At 42.5% G+C, this 18,390-nt stretch overlaps 1 protein-coding gene across 1 annotated transcript in view; it reads left to right on the plus strand.

Annotated features, from left to right (window-relative positions):
• The window catches only part of LOC134792330 (histone-lysine N-methyltransferase 2C-like), an 80,043-nt gene that overhangs the window by 10,775 nt on the left and 50,878 nt on the right, over positions 1–18,390 (plus strand). Inside the window, 16 exon segments of the mRNA XM_063763599.1 lie at positions 1,100–1,233; positions 2,836–2,933; positions 4,812–5,094; positions 5,586–5,746; positions 6,314–6,557; positions 6,906–7,065; positions 7,714–7,973; positions 8,625–8,699; positions 9,227–9,460; positions 10,017–10,151; positions 10,744–10,919; positions 13,018–13,240; positions 13,739–13,896; positions 14,139–14,266; positions 14,713–14,837; positions 15,347–15,549. Of these exon segments, the coding sequence (XP_063619669.1) occupies positions 1,100–1,233; positions 2,836–2,933; positions 4,812–5,094; positions 5,586–5,746; positions 6,314–6,557; positions 6,906–7,065; positions 7,714–7,973; positions 8,625–8,699; positions 9,227–9,460; positions 10,017–10,151; positions 10,744–10,919; positions 13,018–13,240; positions 13,739–13,896; positions 14,139–14,266; positions 14,713–14,837; positions 15,347–15,549 (2,797 nt within the window).

Below are 18,390 nucleotides of genomic sequence, written 5' to 3' on the forward strand. Positions count from 1 at the left end.
ATTGACCATGCTACATTAGATAATTCAATAATTATTAACAATTAAAGAGCCTGATAAAAACTGCACGCTTGCTTCTGTGGAGTTCTTTCTAATGCTAAAAAAAACGAACTATAATACACAGCATCTCGTGGTTTATGCGGAAGCAAGCGTGAATAAAATGTCGCTCTTCGGCCGATCTCCTTAAAATCTACCTTAAATACTTCAATCTTCGAGCAACACGGAAGGGAGGCGGCATTCGCACTGTTTCCCCTCTGCCGAGGTACAAGATTAGCGCGTCAATCTAATCTAGCGCGGGTAATAAAACTAGTTGCACTTGGATTTTTCACTAGACCGAGTCCAGACGCGCGCGTGAACACTGCTGCACAAAAATGCCTGTTTGCTCGGTTTTTTGTTATAAAAAGAGGTCGGGGACATCAAATTTACAAAAAGAAAGTGTTACATTTCACATGTAATATTTTTTTTACATATCATACGTTTAATTACATTCAAACACAATTATTATATTTTAGGCTCATGTAATTGTTGGATTTATCGATTTTGCTCGCCCAGTACAAATTGCGGATCGGTCGAGCGACAAATCCGACTTCTCATCTCTCAGAATACAATAACATACTTCAACGAAAATGTGTTAGTGTGCGTGTTGTGACACTTGTCACTCGTCCGTACACAAAAAGAGATCGAGGTTTGCAAGATTTGTCTTTGACGTGTGTCATTTTCTATGTATTTGTGTCGTCATTACAGATTGGATTTTGTATGTAAGTGTGTGAGATGTGCGACTGTGTGCACCTTTCCCCCCGCGAAAAATGGCAGAAAGATTTGTACGGTGAGATATCGCTTGGGCCCCTCCCTTCAGATGTGTCGGAAGCCGGTGTTGCTCGAAGACTTCAATAGACTGGCACTCCTAACTCTTAGGCTGGTTTTAGATACTCGAATTCGGCAAGTGTTACGAAGTTTTACCTAAAGTAACGTTCTGATAGGTTATTGTTTATTTTATCCCAATCAAACGTTAATGACCAACTATACCAATTTATATATAAAGTACAATGCCGCTTGAAGCATTGTTAGCAGCACTAACTAAAAACGCGTATGCTTATTCTAGATACGTCCACGGCATGTGTGACCCGGAGGCCGAGCCGCAGCTGTACAAGCTGAAGAAAGAGCAGAACCCGCAGTACGAGTACAACTGTCCCATCTGCAAGACACAAATGCAGATTACTGGCTCGAAACTCGGCTGTAAGTATTCATTCATTCTTTTAAAATTATGGCTTCAGTCCAGTGGGACTATTTCGCCAGTATCAAGGTATTGGGAACTAAATACGACGACAAAAATTGTACGGTTAGTACAAGACAGTGTACGGTGATTTGATTAGCTCTTGTAAAGCGATAGCTGGACTTTACAAGTAGCACGTGGACTACCGGCCGTTGACTCCAAAATGGTGGTTAAACGCATTTCAAGATTAATTCTCAATTCACTGCACACTAATGAGGTAAAATTTTTTGTTGCGATTTCGGGGTTGGTCCCATAGTAAAAGTTGCTCAGTATAATCCAAATCTCCCTGGCAACGTGAATGCACTTATTTTTTGGCCTCCCCGTATTTTGGTTCCATTAGGTATGTTTATAATTTCGACGACGCGACAGCGGCACATTTTGCCGCCGTTGCAATAATTATAAATAAAAAAATATAATTTGGAGTGAGACAGAAACTACCGATGTCTACTTGCGTTCTCAGAATAATGCCCGTTCAGGAATTATCCGTCGGGAAACGTTCAAGAATAAAATACTCGTACATTTAGGTTAGGTTGGTTTCCTTTATGCGAGCTTGACATTGATATACAACTGACGTAAAGATAGCTCATAAAACGAACAATCAACAAATAACATCTTAAAATTATTGGCATTACCTTACAATACAATAACTCTTTATTGTACACCTCAAATAAAAACCGGACAAGTGCGAGTCGGACTCGCCCACCGAGGGTTCCGTACTTTTTAGTATTTGTTGTTATAGCGGCAACAGAAATACATTATCTGTGAAAATTTCAACTGTCTAGCTGTTCATGAGATACAGCCTGGTGACAGCCAGACGGACAGTGGAGTATTAGTAATAGGGTCCTGTTTTTACCCTTTGGCAGGCGTGGCTCACTCCGCCATTTCGTCGCTTTGCTACAGGTAGCTAAAAGTACATCCGTTCCACACCAATTTTGGTGGTTAGCCATAAGCCGCGCGTCGCGCTGTCGCCAACTAGCGGCCATATCTGTCCTGATCGTAACAGACGCGTTTTGTTAGAGAGTGAGTCTTCTGTACCTAGTACATTATTTATTCTGTGCCTTTGGGTACGGAACCCTAAAAATGGACTTGTTTACACAACAATGTAAAGCCAAAAACTATTATAATTATTACTTACTTTACTCTTTGGCCAAAACGGTCAACTGACGCACGTGGCTACAACCACAGAATACATAATAGTACTACCGTACAGAAAAGACACTTCCTACAAAGCCGAAGTTTGACAGCGATTCAGGGTTGAATCATGCTATCCCTTTTTTAATGTATGGCACTATCCCTTTCGGCTATTTAGGGTTGTCAAAATTCAAGTGATTATCTTATCTGTGGTCGTGCACGCAAAAGGACGTCAAGTGGTGCCAACCATAATAATTGCTCGGAGCAATGCTGAGCCGAACGGAGCCGAGTTTACGCGAAGTCAGGAGTGTTTCCCCACTGCTACAGTCCAATGTCGACCTTCAAGCAATCCTACAAGGTACACAATAGGCGTCGCGTTCAAAGGGTTAAACAGATTAAATTTGTAATGTAGGTTGTTGTGATGGTTGTTTCAGCGTTCGAGGATGACAACACGGCCTCTACGTCCCAGGACTCTTCGTTCGGTGACGAGAATTCGCAGCAGGAACAGGATCCTCTCGCTATTGAACCTAAGGTATAGTAAAATTTGGAGATAATTTATTATCCTGTCTATAGATACGAAACAAAGGTTCATTAACCTTTTGAACGCCATATAATTTTTCATCGAGCGTGCTCGTATCGCCGGCGGTACGAAATTACTAGTGTCCGACCGAAGGTTCGGTTTCGGTTTCGGTTTCGGCCAGTTTCGGCCAAAAAATCATGTTTCGGCTGTAGTTTCGGTTTCGGCCAAAAATCGGCCGAACCTTTCGGCCGGGCCGAAACTTACGAAATGGTACTTCGGACAAAGACCAAAAGTTGGGGAATAAGTATATAGGACAACAATATTAATACCTGCATATACTGATTCATGTACAGTAGGTACATCTAGGTACAGAAATTAATTGGTTTATTATAAAACACAATTCCACTAATGAGGGCGCCATTGGACGGTCGACGCAGTTTTAAGAGGCTGTCAACACCTATAACGCGCACACTGTCTAATTGTATCGGAGTGAATGAGATAGCACTGTCGCACGTAGCAGTTGTCCGAGTATCAGCTCGGCCCGAGTCGAACGAATTCTTTTTCGCTCTTATTCACTCACTTATTCAGTCATTTTCCTATCTACCTGTAATGGCAAATTTTAAGCGAGGCTAAAGGCTTCGCTCAACTAGTTCCGCAAAGTTAATTTTCTCAATATTTTGCGAGGTTGAACAGCTGATTATTGATTAAAACGAAGAAAAACCCTTAAAAGTGTCCCCAGTACAGTTTTTCATACGAATGCTCGACCTTAGCCTCACTTTTTACCTCAAATTACCATTGGTTTGTGTTCCACATGTCCTCTACTTCAGCTTAGCCTTTGGCCTCGCTGCGCCATGCTCGGCCGGTAGTCTCGCTTTTTAATACAATGGACAATGGTTGAAGTCTGTGCTCAACTTACTTATCCTGAAGCCTGAAGCACGGCTTTGACTTCGCATGAAAGTTCGCCTCACTGGGGCACTTCGGACTTTTAGGCCCAGGTGAAGATCGGTACCCGGCCTTGCGATATTGTTAACAAAAAATTTCGCGCTCGCTGCGCTCGCGTTTTTGGTTGGCTTTTTGATTGACCCTGTATCTACATGTTAGCTTGACTGGTGAATGAATAGAGTTAGACCAGGAAAATTCTTCAATGATTTTGATAGCATACGCAGTGCAACTAGTGCAAATGTTATTTATACGTCATAATTTCATAGAAGTTTTGCGTTTAAAATAACACTTGCACTGCGTGTGTTATCAAAATCGTTGCAGAATTATCTTGGTTTAACTCTAGTAATTTTCTTAAAAAACTGCTTAAGTAACATCAATTTCAAGGACATTGGGTGTTAACAGCGCCATAATGTGTGTAAAAGCGGTTTTATGACATTTTTTCAACGATTTTCACAAGTCTACAAAAGTTTCGGTTTCGGTTTCGGTTTCGGCCGAAACTAGAGCCAAAGCCGAACATTCGGTTTCGGTTTCGGTTTCGGCAAAAAAACATGTTTCGGTCGGACACTAGAAATTACACGAAGTTTTGTCTTATTTATCAGACCGCGGCGAAATGAGCCCGATTTTGTTTGTCTTATATATCAGTCTACGGCGGTCAAAAGGTTAAACAATAAGCTGGTATTTTAGCTGGCTTGATGTTTCTCTGTTAAACATAGTTCTTTATTTTTCTTAGTAGTCATTTTTGTAATTAATGTCTTGAAAGTAATGTCTGTATACTCGTAAGAGGTGAATATATAGGTTATTATACTTCGAACAACAATGAAACGCGAATAAGTTGGTTGATTTCGGCGTGTCGACGTTATAATTATGTAATCAATATGACCTACATATTAAACTTATAGTTAGTATAGATGGCTAGATGTAACAAAATCGCCTCGTATTTTATAATAGGTCCATGCACTAACCTGTAATTCCTTTCAGCCGGACGTCGGCCTCGGCAAGGGCAAACCGTACACTGTCTCCTCCAAAGTCGCTAAAAAGAAGATGGGCGGCTACAAATTCAAAGGCGGGATGCACCCCGCCAAACTGGGCTTCCAGAAGCGCGCGAGATCGGTGCTAGACTTTGGCCGCAAGAGGGGCACGAAACCCAAGATGCGGGGGGTGTTTGGAGTGCCTGGGTTGGGGCTGCAGAGGCCGCAGGCCCCGGACAATAAGACGACGGAAGATGATCCGGGTAAGATTGTAATTTAATAGCTTTAGGCTGGTTGCAAGTAAGATTCGAACGGAGTACGAAAAGCTAAACGATCGCTCAGTGGCCATTATGACAATCGTTTACACAAGAACGCCCGTCGAAACTCAAATAATGTAAGGAAATCGTGTGACTTTTCGTTCGCATCCCTGACACCTACTCGTACTTAATATTTTTCTTTTCGATTGGCGTTTTTCGATACAGGATTATCACTGTTCGAGTGCATTTCGTAGTAGGATGTGCGGCCCATATACTGCAAAAGTAGATGGCCACTTTATGACGAAATTGTGTGTGTTAATGTGTCCATGCAATTTTGCAGGCCGCCGTACAACGGTGGCTAATTTGGAATTCTTGCGTGATTATTCGTTTTCGAGTGATCATAAGCTATAAACATTTTTAGGTCACATTTTTGCTTAGGATTCGTTTTCAAATATTTATAGATTTTATAGTCTTTACATAAGATGCATTTGTTCCAGGTGTAGAGAACAAGCTAGTGCTTTGTTCAAGTAAAGACAAGTTCGTGCTGACACAGGACTTATGTGTTATGTGCGGTGCCGTGGGCACAGACTCCGAAGGGTGCCTTATTGCTTGCTCGCAGTGCGGGCAGACTTCTCATCCTTACTGTGTTAATATTAAGGTAGGTTTTATATAATATTTGACTTCAACTTGACTTCTTACAAAACTGTTATATTAAAAATTATTTTATATCAAAACGAAACAAGAACGTAACCAATGAGGAGAATCACTTTTCTGCTAATTGGCGCCACCAGCGATAAAAAAGCAAAAGTAAATTGTAGGGAACGTGTGTGTTTTTTTAAAACATTTCCTGTGAGTATAATGGTGCCCGTAACAGCAAAATTCGTTCATGTTAGGCCCTTTAGGCAATCTCATAGTGCAAGTTAAAGAGGATCTAACTTGTCAGGCGCAGCCTTTTCCTGTCGTCGTTTTGTTATCAAAGCGCCGTAGTATTAGCCCCGAATTTTTGCGTAAGCGTGATCACGTGGCTAAAACTTGGCTACTTGCTTTTTCCAAACGTTGCCATAGAGAACTATAGTAAGAACAGAGTGCTCACTCCATACATCAGTTTTGATGCATCTGCTCCATAGAGCAGTACTTAGCAGTAGTTTTGGTACTAAAACTGATGTATGGAGTGAACACTATGTATTTTTTTCTCTATGATGTTGCTAACACTACCATTTCGCAGGTATCTCAAGTAATAGTAACAATGGGCTGGCGCTGCATCGACTGCACCGTGTGCGAGGGCTGCGGCAACCGCGGCGACGATGGCTTACTCGTGCTGTGCGACGACTGCGACACTGCGTGGCATACATACTGCGCCAGGCCGCAGTTGGCCGAGGTTCCGCGGGGAGCGTGGCGGTGCGAGCGGTGCAGGAGGTGTCTCACTTGTGGGACCAGAGAGACCACGGCTTGGTGCGAGAACTACACAGGTAAATACTACTACTTAATTGTCTAAAACTCTAAATGGGTCCTAAAAATGGTGTTAATAAATCTATTCACACATTTGAACTAAGTTATTATCGATGCGTCGACCGATCGAGCTGCTTTGTAAAACAACTTACAATTGAGCGTTAACTATGTACCATCAGCAAGGCGAATTTATCAATGAATTCATTCATCATTTCTCCATGGAATTTCGCAGCTCACTGGTCAAAATTTGCCTAAATTGATCACATGTCACAGCACAGATCATCTCTTATTAACTAGTATGAATATGCCCCATGAGTGCTCAAAATCGAAGGCTACAACATTTATTGAATTTACTATTTTGTGTACAGAATGCGGGCCGTGCGCGTCGCTAGTCATGTGCTGCGTATGTTCGGAGCCGTATTCGGACGGAGAACTAATTATTCAGTGCGAAAAGTGTATGCGATGGTTGCACGCTTGCTGTGACTCGATAAGGAGTGAGGGGGATGCCGAAACTTGTTGCAGAGCTGGGTAAGTGAAATTCTTCCTATAGTAACTTAAGATAATAATTACACATTCTTTAAGTGGCTTATCATTGCAACTACAACCACCTCAAGTCATAGTGGTCATCACTTTCTATCAAGTAGAAGTATGAGAGTACGCATGATACACATAAACGATATATGGCAATTATCGTATCCGTACCTATTGTAAATATGAGGGGCCCGAACTGCACACGAAATGTTGTTTGTGGTTGCGAAGTCATTGTCTTGTCTAAAAAATCGAAATTTTGTGTGATGTATTTAATAGACGACCTCTTATTGTTTTTATTTAGCGCATTATTTTGTCCTACTGTTGAACAAAGGCTCTCTTTGATCACCACGTTTTCTCATGTTGTGCTCTTTTCTGCTAGTTATTGAAGCGTCAATGTCCTTACCATGTCGTTACGCTATCTCCGTTATTATATGGAAAGTTTCAAAGTTAGTCAAGTCATTGTCGAGTGACCTCGTTCATTCTGTCAATCGGGGTCGGTGTAACCTGCTGGCCTTAAATGCAACATCATTCGATTATCCCCTTCTGGAGCGATAGCGCCGCGGCCGCTCCCGCGTTATCTCTGCTGGCCGGTCACCATCCGAGCCTGCCATTAATCGTGTTGTTGTCCGCACTCCGCACCCCCAGCTACAACTGCGTGGTGTGCCGCGGGCGCGACACGGCGCCGCCGCACCTGGCCGCGGCCCGGGCGGCGCCGCCCGCGCCCGCGCCGCGCGCGCCGCCGCCCACCGCGGCCGCGCTGGGGCTCGGCGGCGAGTACTACGTGGACGACGTGTGCCTCAGCCAGCGCGGCGCGCACCACATGAAGCAGCTCGAGGCCGAGATGGGCATCACGCACACCCGCCGGAAGAGGCGTTTCAAGAATGAGACCACCGAGAAGGACCAAGGTCAGTTTGTGACTTTAAAACTTTACCAAGTTTTAATACTGCCTTTTATATCTGCGGCGGTAGCGCTTCTCCATCGACGTCAGCGTTAGAGCATTTAGTGGAGAACGCCTTGTGTGTCATTTTCTGTACCAAACAGTCTGCCAATTTTTGCGGGGGAGGGGCACGTCAAATGTATGGCTATATGTACGTAACGTACAAATAGCCATGTCAGATAAACGTCAGTCCATAAAAAAGTTTGCACAATTGTGCAAGGTTTTCGGCAGCGCGCAGCGGGGTAAACTCTTAAAGGTGACTCCGGTTATTAAATGCTCTTAACGAAGACGTCCACCTCTCTCTACATTTTAAATCATGTCCATAAAGTTTACAAATGTCACGTCAAACTGCGCACAGCGTCACGTTGTATAGAAATGATACTTCTTCCCTTACATTGTGACCAAAGTTCTATCTAAACCTGGTTTATTTTTATCCCAATTATTAAAATTACAGTTCGATTGGCAAATCCTGTTTTTGTACTAAACTATCAAATACTGGGATATAAAAACGAAGGTTTAGATAATATAATCTCACTATATAAAACATCTAACTTGCATTTTTGTGTGTCCACGCTGGCATTGTGGATTGGTGTAGAAATAATGGCATCTATTGAAACAGTGGTTCAGAACGCAGACGTCGAGATGCCAGACGACTCCAAGCCAGACAGCACGGCCGAAGTTAAGGAGGAACCTGGTATGTTTGCTTCAATTAAATATTCAACCTTACGTTGCATTTGATAAGGTTTACTTTGCAACATGACTTGATTAATGCTCTTGTAGACTTTTGATGCTTTAATCTAACCTTAATTTGCTAAGAGTAAAGTTTACTTATTTCTGATACAAAATTTACCTGTTTTCATTCAGTATAGTTTCAATTGTCAAACCCGCTCCACACTCGCGTTCGCGGCTTCGCGCCGCGATTCGCGCACGAGTGTGGAGGGGGCATCAAAAGTAGAGTTTGCTCCAACCTTACCCATGCACCATGTTTACATTATTGGAACCATGATATTGATATAGCTTCATAGTGTATTTTGCAGAATTTACTGGCATGCATGGCACAATCTAAATACCTTATGTGTACACTTTATCTGCCTTTTTTATATGAATGCTAAAATAATTTCAAACTTATTTGAAGTTAAATCATATCATTAATTAATATGAATTTATTTCTCGTATACCAATATTATTTGCCACACAATTTCACTAGCACATTCTTCACAGGTATATCAAACGCGAACCTCAAAGAGGGCATACTCTGGAACGTAGTAAACGAAGGCCCTCCGCCCGAAGGCTTCACGGTTTATACCACTGAATCCGGGCTCACTGTGCTGCGTAGAAAGAGACAGAGGAACCTGAACAAGCTGGGTATTGGAGGGTTCGTGGTGCGACAGAGACAGAACACTAAGGCGCAGGCAGACGATGAGAAGGATGGTGATGGGACGCAGGCGTCTGGAGGTAACGGTTACTCAATGTATTTATAGATTTTAATGATTCTTATAGTTTTTAAAGAAAATAAGTGACAAAATTGATCCCATCCGGCTATAATATTTCGTAAAGTATTTTTTTACTTGTACTTGTAGCTGGCTTCTTAAATTATGGGTTCTTTATTGAGTCAGCTTAAACATAGAAAAGTAACATGTTTGTTTACTGTGGCAAACATCTATTATATTATCTAGGACAATCAAGTAGGAATCCGTTCAGAAAAATCAGAACAGTCTTGCAATAATTTGTTTGTGATATCTTTTTTAATCAATCGACCTTTTGGCACATCTCCTAACTACTACCCAACTACGGGTCATATCCTGCCCACGAGCTCTTACTTTTGGCCCGCGGAACTTCTTCGGCCTCGACCCACGAAAAGAAAGCAGCAGAGCCTAAGGCCTAGCCGTCTTGGCCCTCAGGCCAAAAACTTTGGAGACCCCTGTTCATGCAGATTTTATAGCAGTAATACGAGGACTTGTATTATTAGTACATACTAGGATAACATAACCATATATGTGTTTTATGACAGAATCGCCGGGGAACAAGCGCAAGCCGCGTCGCAAACCGCGCTCCAAACTGATGGAACAGTTCCCGTCGTACATGCAAGAAGCGTTTTTCGGAAAAGAACTGTTGGAACCTGCCAAGCCGGCTGTCAGTTCTACTGGTAAGTTATTTCTACTTCTATCAATTTTTGTTTAACAAGCTCCCAAGAATAATTCTAACTCTATACTGCACTGGGCAGTGAATTTGCCTATTGCCTAGAATTGAAGGGTGTTTACAAAAACATAACTGCTTAGAGCGGTTGACACTTTTTTAAGAACATTGTTAATCGTTTCAGGTGTCAACCAGTGTAGTCAGTTATGTTGTTTTTGTGAACATCCCTTGAATTATCTTTGGCAATAGTAGGCCCAGAATATTCATATTAATTGTCTGGAGTTCATATTAATTTGTTCATATTAATTTTATTTGTATGAAGCATACAATGTCAGTGTTATAATTAGGTACATAGGTATGCAAGATGGAGGGATGGATGGATGAATATGATAATACTTTGTCCTAATGATTAAGCACGCGTCTAATTGATTTAAAAATAACGGACACCTATAAAACACAAGTTACTCATATGATCCACCGTCCATTCACGCCTGCTGAAAGCGAGGGGAAAAAATTCACGTGGCAAAAACTGTGTGGGGTAACCTCTTTTAGCACTGTTGAATGTAGTAGGGACACAAGTTATTCCTAAATATTGTTCGCAGGCAACCCGTCGTCCAGCCCCGGCGGCCTGGCGCGCCCCGGGACGCCCGAGGGCTACCGCGAGCTGCGCGACTTCCGGCTGGAGCCCGACAACAGCGACAGTGACGACGAGGAGGTGCTCGCAGCGCTCACCACCTTCAACGAGAACGACAGCTCCTACATCATCACCCTCAACTCCGTGAGTACATACCTATTCTCTACACCTAATACCGAAGCTATAGGAGACGCGCACCGCGCGAGTTCTGACGAATTAGACCTAACTATATAGGCGGTGCATGCGCTTGTACCGATCAAATTAAAAGTGAAAGCGAGCCACGCATGCGTACAAGGGCTATCACAGACGGAGTAATGATGTAATACAAGAGCTCTAATAGTATAAGGTCTTATCTCTGGTAAAACGCGCATTTTTTGAGTTTTTATTAGTGTCCGACCGAAACATGTTTTTTTGCCGAAACCGAAACCGAAACCGAATGTTCGGCTTTGGCTCTAGTTTCGGCCGAAACCGAAACCGAAACCGAAACTTTTGTAGACTTGTGAAAATCGTTGAAAAAATGTCATAAAACCGCTTTTACACACATTATGGCGCTGTTAACACCCAATGTCCTTGAAATTGATGTTACTTAAGCAGTTTTTTAAGAAAATTACTAGAGTTAAACCAAGATAATTCTGCAACGATTTTGATAACACACGCAGTGCAAGTGTTATTTTAAACGCAAAACTTCTATGAAATTATGACGTATAAATAACATTTGCACTAGTTGCACTGCGTATGCTATCAAAATCATTGAAGAATTTTCCTGGTCTAACTCTATTCATTCACCAGTCAAGCTAACATGTAGATACAGGGTCAATCAAAAAGCCAACCAAAAACGCGAGCGCAGCGAGCGCGAAATTTTTTGTTAACAATATCGCAAGGCCGGGTACCGATCTTCACCTGGGCCTAAAAGTCCGAAGTGCCCCAGTGAGGCGAACTTTCATGCGAAGTCAAAGCCGTGCTTCAGGCTTCAGGATAAGTAAGTTGAGCACAGACTTCAACCATTGTCCATTGTATTAAAAAGCGAGACTACCGGCCGAGCATGGCGCAGCGAGGCCAAAGGCTAAGCTGAAGTAGAGGACATGTGGAACACAAACCAATGGTAATTTGAGGTAAAAAGTGAGGCTAAGGTCGAGCATTCGTATGAAAAACTGTACTGGGGACACTTTTAAGGGTTTTTCTTCGTTTTAATCAATAATCAGCTGTTCAACCTCGCAAAATATTGAGAAAATTAACTTTGCGGAACTAGTTGAGCGAAGCCTTTAGCCTCGCTTAAAATTTGCCATTACAGGTAGATAGGAAAATGACTGAATAAGTGAGTGAATAAGAGCGAAAAAGAATTCGTTCGACTCGGGCCGAGCTGATACTCGGACAACTGCTACGTGCGACAGTGCTATCTCATTCACTCCGATACAATTAGACAGTGTGCGCGTTATAGGTGTTGACAGCCTCTTAAAACTGCGTCGACCGTCCAATGGCGCCCTCATTAGTGGAATTGTGTTTTATAATAAACCAATTAATTTCTGTACCTAGATGTACCTACTGTACATGAATCAGTATATGCAGGTATTAATATTGTTGTCCTATATACTTATTCCCCAACTTTTGGTCTTTGTCCGAAGTACCATTTCGTAAGTTTCGGCCCGGCCGAAAGGTTCGGCCGATTTTTGGCCGAAACCGAAACTACACGAACGCATGTACTTGTAGCTACCTGTAGCAAAGCGATGAAATCGCGGAGTGAGCCAGGCCTGGCAAAGCTTGGTTTCCCAGATATTAATCGTGGTATACTGTAACCGTTCTTGTGGTATTAATAATAAATAATTCTTAAATTCTGTAAATTAGATACACAACACTTAAGTTACACCGTTATTAAATAAGAAGGATTTTCGTGCTAAGGGGCTGTCCATAAATTACGTCATCGTTTTTTTGACGATTTTTGACACCCCCCCCCCCCCCCTAAAATCATCCAAAAATCATGCTTCGAATGACCCCGTTTCCTCCTACGTCATGCTACCATCATCCGATGTCCAGACCCCCCCCCCCCCTAAATTGAAATGACGTGCTTAATCTAATGCGTGTTTAATCACACCAAAAATAGTACAACCCGCTATGTAGATATGGTATTTACTGCGTAGATTTTCAATGCGGTCCAATATAATATGAATAGGAGCGTGTCTTTGATTTAGGACTGAATAGAATTAATCCAAAATGGAAATCCATTAACACTTGATCACATTTACAGGAGGAAGTAGAACTCCTGAACACCCTAAAGCCCAAAGCGGAGAAAGACGACCCAGATAACTCCAAAATCAAGACTGAAGTCACGGAAGACAGCATGAAGCATACAGAAGACTCAACAGCACTGAAAAACGCGATTCTCGGCCCGCAGCCCGCCGAGAGCGAGCCGACAGTGCCTTCCGAGATACCCACTGTGCACAGTACTAAGACTGAAACTATCAGCAGCGGTAAGTAATGGGATTCTTTTAGATGCCTTCTGGCTTAACTATAATGTTTTTCAACGGGAAGGGTAGAATGACACATGTCAAATAGTGATTATAGGGTTGTGACAATGCAAATTAGAAACGATTTTTATGATTCTCAATTAAATCTGCAAAGGGCACTTTTTTGTTGTTATCCGGTCGGCCAGGAACATGTCTCGTGAATGTTAATGACATTCAACCATGGTTTTAAGTGTGACCCAGGAGAACGTGACTTAACGTAATCTGTACGAACGAAATGCTGCACTAACATACAAAATAATTTATTTAACAAAAAGGACAGTTTAACATAAACATGGCTATCCGTCAGAAACCAAACTAGGCTGAGCCTGTACATTATGCAGCAGGTAGTGTTATACCTCTAGAAGTATCGAATTTCAGTATAATTATTACTTTTTTCACGACACTTTCGCTTAGACGCTGACTTGTCAGTCACTATTTACAGCAGAGTAAAAATTCCCACAGAGACGGGCGGATCGTCCCAAGCGTCGACGATATCGCCGAAAGATGACCTGTCGCTATTGGGCGTCAATCTGGACGCCATGGTGCGAGACACTCTCCCCGATATGGACAGCAACGATGTCGATGAGATCTTCAAGGGCGTCCTGACCGACGATTCACAGGTATGATAGTTTTAACTATGACGTATGTTAGCAAAGCGTATATTACAGCGAGACATGTAAGATATAAAGACTATCCAAATCCACATTACATCCGTTTCAAATTCGTGAAATTTATGATTTTTCGACTTTTCTCTGAATGAAGCTGTTTAATCAACCTGTCTAGGCATATAGGTATAGGCATAGAAAATTGTATGAACTGGTAATTATTTATACATAGTATTAATTCGACTCCATATGTCCAGGAATCTCAAGAATCATCAGTATCATACGTGAACTCAATGTCCGGCACGCCGTACTCTCAGCAGCGGCAGCAGTTGCAAAGCCCGATGGAATACGCCTCGCCTTACCACACTGACTTCGGCGGGAGCAGGTAAATACATAAGATATTTAAAGGCTGATGTATAGATGTAGTGAATAATTCTTTCCCATCGTATATACAGCCACTGGAACGGCGACTGCTGCCTTGCCTTACCTTTAACGATTATCGCATTGCCTTTGATCATTGAATGTCTCCGTGTAAACAAAACGAATGTAAAACTTGTATACTCGAGCATGACACGCAATCGCATGACATAATCGTAAGTTTTGGCTGTTGTTCCGCGTTTAGCATCTGTCGTGCGTCGAGCAATCAGTTGTCAGTTGAGTGCCAGGCGGATAGGGCGGGCGCGCATGCAATGTGCAATGAGCGCGTACTTTGTGTAACCTCACGAACTCTAAAGTGTATCGCAGTTGTGTGGCCAAGCCTCTAGTGTTGTTATACTTAAAACTATAGGTTACCTACTTTAGCAGAGTTTGAACGTGTCGTTATGTTTGCAGCAGCAACAGTGCGCTGAGCCCCTTGTTCTCGGAGTGCGGCGGCGGCGCTTGGGGCGGCGAGCAGCCCGCGGCGCCCACGCCCTCCTACAACCAGCGCTCCGCCGAGAAGATGCGCGCCGACGAGAGTGAGTACTACATGCGATTATTACTGCCAATCCGAAATCATCTGTTCGATGAGAGTTAAAGACCGCTAAGCAACCATTGTTATACTCTAGTGCCTTAAAACAAGTTTTTAAATTCATAGCCACATATCGACGGTTTTCAAAGGCGCATTGAAACCAGAAATCAATAATTTTGATATCTTAGGTGACATTTGGCAAGATTTTTGTATGTTTATGTTATATTATTTCCATAGTGGTTCTAGTTTATCATAATTAAAAAAAAACATCGCAATGAAACGGATGCACCGATTTTAATTCACCCATTTTATAGCTACAATGCCCCAAATAGACACATAGCAGTCAAACTTATAACAGTTATAACACTCCTTTTTTGCGTCGGGAGTTAAAAACTTCAACAACGAAACAATCTTTAACAATACGTATCTGACGTCGATGACGACGATTGACTATGTCCTGTTCCCGTTTTACTTTTGTGCCCTAATACGCGATAAAACAACATTACTTATGTTCAGGCCTAGGCCCCGCCGCTACCATATCTGCAGTTCTATACGCGAACACCAACCACCCCGAATGGAAGACCGAGTTCCCCAACTGGACGGACCGCTGCAAGCAAATACTAAAGAAATGGCGTGCGCTCCCCGTAGAGCAAAAAGCGCCTTATTTACAACGAGCGAGGGACAACAGGAGCGCTATTCGCATGAAGAAAGCACAGCAGGTACGTACGTGTTGTGTGCTCAGTGTGGTGTGTGCTAACCCGACTCACTTACCACTAGTCTTAATGAAGACGTGTTTTAGCTTCGGAGTTCGCTATAAATAGGGTGTTCACTATTAGCGAGAAAGTTTATTTTGACACTTATGTTGTATGGATGCAGTTGTCACAAACTGTCGGCCCGATTCGAACTTTAAGATACGTCAGTTAATAGATCTTGAAACGATATGGATTAGATATGTCAGTGTCAAAAGTGATGTTTCTTCAAACAAAAACGTCACTTTTGACACTGACACATCTGATCCATATCGTTTCTAGATCTATTAACTGACGTATCTTAAAGTTCGAATCGGGCAGTGTATCTTGGAAAAATCCTAGTTTACACTTAAAATCTGTTCATCATGTCTGCTGTAAGAATGTGGAAGTTGTTAAAGTAAGGACGCTAACCACGAAGAATTTCCTACATTGACATGCTATTTACCATCTATCGCACGCGCAATGCGCATAGTTATATTAGGGTCTCGCTCGCCCATTGGCATTGACCGCCCGCATTATGGGCGGGACAGCAATATAATTACGTGCGTGCGATAGATATAGGAAATGGCGGGTAATGAGTGCAATGGCACTCATTTCTTCGTGCTTATCGTCCTTACTTTAGTAACACTTTTCAGTACAGCAATACCTTACATATTTTAGAGAACTTTGAAATTGTGTATATTCTTTGGATTACTTCATTCATACAATATAAGTATTCAGTGATCTGATCTAGTTGAAAAGGTTATTATGATGTTGGCTAAATAAATGTGCGCCTTTAAGTAATGTTTTTTTTATATAACTGAGTGTAGCAGGCATATAAAAAGACGAAACAAGAACTTAAAAAATCTCATTCCCATAGACATAGTTTTACTAATACATGGTTGTAACGAGGTAGTCACTATCTGTGTACATTTATTAAGCCACAAATCATACTGAAATGTTTGAGTTTTACGATAACAAACAAGGTTTCAAACAATTCCACTTTGCCACAATCGGGTACAGACGTAACGCATAATTGTTCTCCTTCGTCTTTTCTCGGAAACGTTCGTATTTGTCATGCTGCTTCAGTCGACCTCAGTACTTTTTGTACCGAGACTGACTGAAATAGCAAGACACGTTCGTACGTTTCCGTGAAAATACGAAGGAAAATAATTATGCACATCTGTAAATGATAATCAAAGACCACAAAACACGCCATCACCGGCTAAGATATGCTATACGGGTGCTGTAGATCCTCTCGCTTATGCTCAAGCGTCACCCCCGCGCCTGTACAGAGAGCTGCAATAGTGCATACCCACTTTATGAATGAAGTACATTCATAAAGTGGGTATACACTTTTGCAGCTATGTGTACTTGTAGCTCGGTCCCCTTAAGTTTATTTATTAATATGAAAACAAATACTAGAAATAGTATATCGTGCCGTGAATATAATAGTCTTACTAGATGATGATTATAAAACCCCCTAAAGGACCACCAGAGTGCCTATCGACGATAGCTTCGGTCGTTCTATCGTCTACATGCATCTCTGTCGCTCAAATATGCAAGAGCGATAGAAAGGCAGGGAGCACTGCACATCGTACTACGCAGTATGCGCGAGCAGTTAGCGAGTATGCAAAAAGGCGCTTTCACAATATCTAGACGCACATTAAGCGCCACTTGCACCATCCCACTAACCCGGGGTTAACTGGTTAAAGCGTTAACCCAGTGTCAAATTGTACGGGTAAACATGGTAACTCTAGGTTTAACCGGTTAACCCCGTGTTAGAGAATCGTGCAGGTGACCCTAAGAATGTCATCTACTGAAACTGCTCTTTCACGCCGCATTTTTGCTTGAATACAGCATCTATTACAATTTTACATTATGGTTAAGGGAATCGGGTAATTGCACAGCTTATATCACAATATTGTGTTTAATCAATGATGTATGTGTTATTACGAAGTCTAAAGATTTAAGTGATAGGATCTACAGACAGATAACTAGACTAGCCATCAAATTGTAGGCACCAGGAAAGCTACTTTTATCAGTTTTATTTTCCCTGTAAACCTTTTTAAATCGTCCCTTATGACTCCTCTGTACTTTAATGTATTAAAAATATACTTATCTTATGAAAACAAAAACGTAAGAACGGTTCCTGATTTTCCGTGTATCACTTTTCGACTACATACCTATGTTACAAGCGGAGGCATCGACTTCCAACTAATTTTAAGGGGTATATTATCTTATCGGGGCTAGTTTCGTCGAGAGCGAGCGTGTTAGAATATTAGAGAGGTCTCGTCCTCGTGCCTCGGCTTAAAGCCTAACTAAGCTGTCCGATGGCGCAACAGAGCGGAGGCAGCTTGGAGCCGGAGGCGCCGACGACGCCGACGCCGCCAGCGGAGCGCCCCGGGCCGGTGCGCGCGCCCAACGTGACGGTGACCGCGGGCGGGCTCCTGGAGGCGGACCAACACATCCGCGTGCTCACGCCCTCCGAGATCATGCGCACGTTGCCGCGCCTCGCCACCGTGCCGCACACGGTACACTACGCGCGTGACGCTCGCATACACACACAACACAACAATACACTAGTCTCTCTGTTAGTAGAAGATCATTTGATCTAATGCGGTCTTTCACTGAAACATTAAACTATAGTTTTTTTTAAGTCTTCGTATAAAACACAAAACCACTTAACGCGTTTGTTTTGAATCTCTTTCGTATACACATTTTTGTAGAAGTGGCGGTAGATTTTGATAACTGCCCGTTATACTCGTATAATAGAAGTAAACAATTTCTATCAAATAACCGTGTACGCCGTAAGTCCACGGACGAGATGGC

This window comes from Cydia splendana, chromosome 7 (genome assembly GCF_910591565.1).
Source record: "Cydia splendana chromosome 7, ilCydSple1.2, whole genome shotgun sequence".
Lineage (NCBI taxonomy): Eukaryota > Metazoa > Arthropoda > Insecta > Lepidoptera > Tortricidae > Cydia > Cydia splendana.